A 4,517-nucleotide genomic window follows, 5' to 3' on the forward strand; every position below is an offset into this window, starting at 1 on the left:
TGTTTTTTTTAAAAAAAATCTAAAAACAGGAATGTTATGACCATAGGCCAATAAAAGCCCCTTCCCCTCCTTCTTTTTAAAACAGGGGTTGGGAATACCCTTTGTATTGCGCCTAACTGGTGTGTGGGGTGGAGTGGGCGGTAGGGAGACTGGGGGCCATAGGGGGCCACATCTAGCCCTGAACAAGATGGAGAACCCCAGCCCAGCAAAAGCATTCCTTCCTTTGGCATGTTTTTTAGGGTTGCCATGTGTCCTCTTTTTCCCCCAGGACGTCCTCTTTTTCAGGGGTAAAATTTCCGTCCGGGTGGATTTCTTATATTTGCAAAAATGTCTCTGGCTATACTTTCTGGATGAGACATAGACATAACTGGTGGTTGAAGATTTGCCTTCTTCTCGTCTCCTGCCCACCCCCCCCCCCAAGCAATATATCACAGCTTCTATAGCCTACATATAGTAGGGGTATTTAAAATGAGTCGTCATAGCGTTTTTTGCATTTCAAAATATGGCAATTATATATAGACACATTTCTTCTGCTTATTATTAGCTATCTGGGGTGTCAAAACTAATTAAGTCGGCTAATGATTTGTGTTCTTTCGAGGAATAGGAGTCATAGGACTCAGTGGTTCTCAAAGTGGATGGCAAAGCCCCCTTGGGGGGCGCTAAGAGGCAAGGGGGCAGCAGGGGGGGGGCGCTGGAGGTGTAAATGGCCCCCAGACTTTGAAAAGCAGGTATCAATGGATCACGTTCACCCATTTTGCTGAATTAATTAAACTAGTTTTAATTTGAGTTTTGAACAAAAGTGCAATTTATTATTACTGTGCTTAGTTTTTGTGTGCTGGTATCTTCCTCTGTAGGGTGTGCAAACTGGTCTTCTGAATGATGCTTTTTCTAGGGTGGAGTAGGGTGGGGGGCACTGGGGATGAGTTCAGGGAACTAAGGGGGTGGTGACCCTAAACGTTTGGGAGCCCCTAGTCAAAAAACAAAGTTCAGGAGCAGCCATGAACAAGATTCCCTTCCAAGCAGCACATAACCAGCTCGGAGACCAACAGCCTTGGCTCAGTGTCTGCTCTGGAAGTCACTGGTCAGCCTTTGCTGCCCGCCCACGACTGCCCTGCTCTTCCTCCTCCTCCTCCTCTCCCAGCTTTCAGCGTGACCATCAAGAGTGACCCCCGAGGGAGCTGCCGCAGCAGGCAAACGGTCCAGGCCTGCGTGGGCTACTGCGAGTCCAGTGCCTTCCCCTCCAAGTACTCTGTCCTCCTGGCCAGCAACTTCAAGCACAACATCACGTCCGTCTCCCAGTGTTGCACCATCGGAAAGATGCAGAAGGTGAGTGAAACGGACACCCATCTAAGTAACCAGAACTTACATACACCCTGCAACCGGTTTGATGGTGGTTCCTTCACGCAAGCACAGAGTTAAACTGCGGAACTCAATGTCGCAGGATGCTTGCCAACCTGGATGGTTTTAGAAGAGGATTGGGCAAATCCATGGGGAATAAGGCTATTGGTGGCTTCTAGCTATGCTCTGGCTATTATTATTATTATTATTATTATTATTAGTAGTAGTAGTAGTAGTAGTAGTACCCCATCCTTCTGGCTGGGTTTCCCCAGTCACTCTGGGTGGCTCCCAAAAGAATATTAAAAGCATGATAAAACATCAAACATTAAAAACTTCCCTGAACAGGGCTGCCTTCAGATGTCTTCTAAAAGTCAGAGAGTTGTTTATTTCCCCGACATCTGACAGGAGGGTGTTTCACAGGGCAGGCGCCACTACCGAGAAGGCCCTCTGCCTGGTTCCCTGTAATCTTACTTCTCACAGCGAGGGAACCGCCAGAAGGCCCTCGGAGCTGGACCTCAGGCTCTGCCTCCACAGCATACCTTCCAATATCTATCTGATGAAATAATATTCGTTGTTTATACTTTGCCCGTCTGACTGGGTTGCCCCAGCCACTCTGGGCAGCTTCCAACATATTAAAAAAAAACATAATAAAACAATGAACATTAAAAAAAAAAAACTTCCCCATACAGGACTGCCTTCAGATGTCTTCTAAAGGCTGTAGTTACTTTTATCTCCTGGGTTCTGGGTTTACATAATTCCATACCTTCCAACATTTCTCTGCTGAAAACAGGAAAAGCAGGACATTCCGGGATACCTGGAGGGTCTGCTGGCACTGTTGGGGCAGCAATGCTTTTGAATACCAGTTGCTGGAAGCCACAGGAGGGGAGAGGGATCTTGTGCACGGGGGTCCTAATGACATCTGGTTGGCCACTGTGAAAACAGGATGCTGGACCAGGTGGAGCCCCTTTGGCTTGATCCAGCCGGCTCTTATGTTCCTATAACTGGCAATGTGGTGATGGAAAGGGTGGTGGTGGCCCCAGCCCCTCCTGTTTGGTTGGTTCAGCCAGTGGAGGCCGAGAGAATGATAGGCACCAAGTCAGACCCACTGGTACATTTAGTTCAGTGTTGTCTACACTGACTGGCAGCGGCTCTCTGGGATTTCAGGCAGGAATCTCTCGCAGCCCTCCCGGGAGATGCCAGCGGGGATTGAAACCGGGACCTCCCGCTTGCAAGGCAGATGCTCTGCCGCCGATTTATGGCCCTTTCCCTGTATACGAGAATCTAGAAAAAGGTGCAGGTTGCAGCTCACGAACCTCTGGGCTGAAGGTGAGCATAACATGGCAGAGGCTTGGTTAGAAAGGGGGCTGAAGTGGGCGGACAGAGCAGGAAAAGCCAGGCTCCTAAAGCGTGGTGCTGAAAATGCAATGGTCAGAGATTTGATCCCTGTTGTTGGACAGCTACATAGTCCTGCAAAGCAGTGGGTTGGACTAGATCACTCTCAGGACCCCTTCCAAATACCATTCTAGGATTCCACAATCCTAGAACTGTAGAATTTGAAGGATACCTCCAAGTCCGACCCAGTGTAAGGCAGGAACCACAGCTAAATAATCCCCAACCGACGACCATCCAACCTCTGCTTAACCACCAGTGAAGGAGAGTTCACTACCTTCCAAAGTACAGCTCTTTCTGTCAGAAAGCTCTCCCTAATGCTTAGTTGGAATCTCCTTCCGTGTCATTTGAATCCGCATGTTCAGGTCCTCCCCTCTGGAGCAGCAGAAAAGAAGCTATCAGAGTTGATAGGAAAGCCATATTCAACTATCTAAAGCAGGGGTAGGCAACCTAAGGCCCGTGGGCCGGATGCGGCCAAATCGCCTTCTCAATTCGGCCCGTGGACGGTCCGGGAATCAGTGTGTTTTTACATAAGTAGAATGTGTTCTTTTATTTAAAATGCCTCTCTGGGTTATTTGTGAGGTCTGCCTGGTGTTTTTAACATGAGGAGAATGTGTGCTTTTATTTAAAATGCATCTCTGGGTTATTTGTGGGGCATAGGAATTTGTTCACACCCCCCTCAAAATATAGTCCAGCCCACCACATGGTCTGAGGGACAGTGGACCGGCCCACGGCTGAAGAAGGTTGCTGACCCCTGATCTAAAGGGCTGCCACATGGAAGACGTTCCACGTGACAGCGCTTTAGATCAGGCATCCCCAAACTTCGGCCCTCCAGATGTTTTGGACTACAATTCCCATCTTCCCCGACCACTGGTCCTGTTAGCTAGGGATCATGGGAGTTGTAGGCCAAAACGTCTGGAGGGCCGCAGTTTGGGGATGCCTGCTTTAGATAGTTGAATATGGCTTTCCTATCAGCTCTCTGTCTTCTCTTCTCCTGGCTAAACATACCATCTTCTACTATTTTCTTTCTCCTACAGATCAAGGTGCATCTGCGTTGTGGGACCACCCGGCCCGAGACCATAGAAGTCTTCACAGCAAAGACTTGCCAGTGTGATGTGTGCCGCCTCTCCAGATACTAGGGAGTCGGCGGTAGCCATGCCTGCTTGCGGCCTTTCTATGCTATCAATTGCCGGCTCTCTGTACCCTGGTCTCCCCCTTCCCCTCTCCCAACCAGAGTTTGCTTAATTCAAGGATGTAGCCCAGGGCCAGCTGCCTGCAGAGCCACACAGACACCTACCACATCACCCAAATATTGCCTCCTTACATACAGTACTTTGCAAACTAGCGAACTCAACTAGCCTGAAGGCTGCCGTGGTGGAGGAGGCCTGGGCCCCCTTTTTTTTCCCTTGACGGGGCTCTGCCCCACAAGTCGCAAACGCAAGCAGGCAGAAGAAACCTTTTGTGGAAACAAGGAGGATATAAATGCAATGCAATAAAATAAATATAAAACCACAACCGCGATTCTCCCAGCTCTTTTCACCGTTCAGATCGCAGAGACCATCAGTGCCTCTTGCCCAGCCATGCTCCCCCCCCCAAGCCACTGACATCAGACGTCAAAATCAGCCATGACATGGAAGCGTTCTCTTTATTGATTACAGACTTGTCCAGCAAAAGGAACACAGGGCAAGGGCGAAACTTTTTAATAAATAAGACCGACGACGCCCCTGCCCCCCTTCAACAAAATAGCTCTCTTCTGCAGCATCCTCCCCACCCCACCCGCCCCGCCCCAC

At 49.3% G+C, this 4,517-nt stretch overlaps 1 protein-coding gene across 1 annotated transcript in view; it reads left to right on the forward strand.

Moving 5' to 3' along the window:
- The window catches only part of GPHA2 (glycoprotein hormone subunit alpha 2), a 30,411-nt gene extending 26,545 nt beyond the window's left edge, over positions 1 to 3,866 (forward strand). The window contains exons 4-5 of the mRNA XM_060269841.1: positions 1,142 to 1,326; positions 3,765 to 3,866. Of these exons, the coding sequence (XP_060125824.1) occupies positions 1,142 to 1,326; positions 3,765 to 3,866 (287 nt within the window). The remainder of the gene's footprint in view (positions 1 to 1,141; positions 1,327 to 3,764) is intronic.
- The last annotated feature ends 651 nt before the right edge of the window (positions 3,867 to 4,517 follow it).

This window comes from Zootoca vivipara, chromosome 17 (genome assembly GCF_963506605.1).
Source record: "Zootoca vivipara chromosome 17, rZooViv1.1, whole genome shotgun sequence".
Classification (NCBI taxonomy): Eukaryota; Metazoa; Chordata; class Lepidosauria; order Squamata; family Lacertidae; genus Zootoca; species Zootoca vivipara.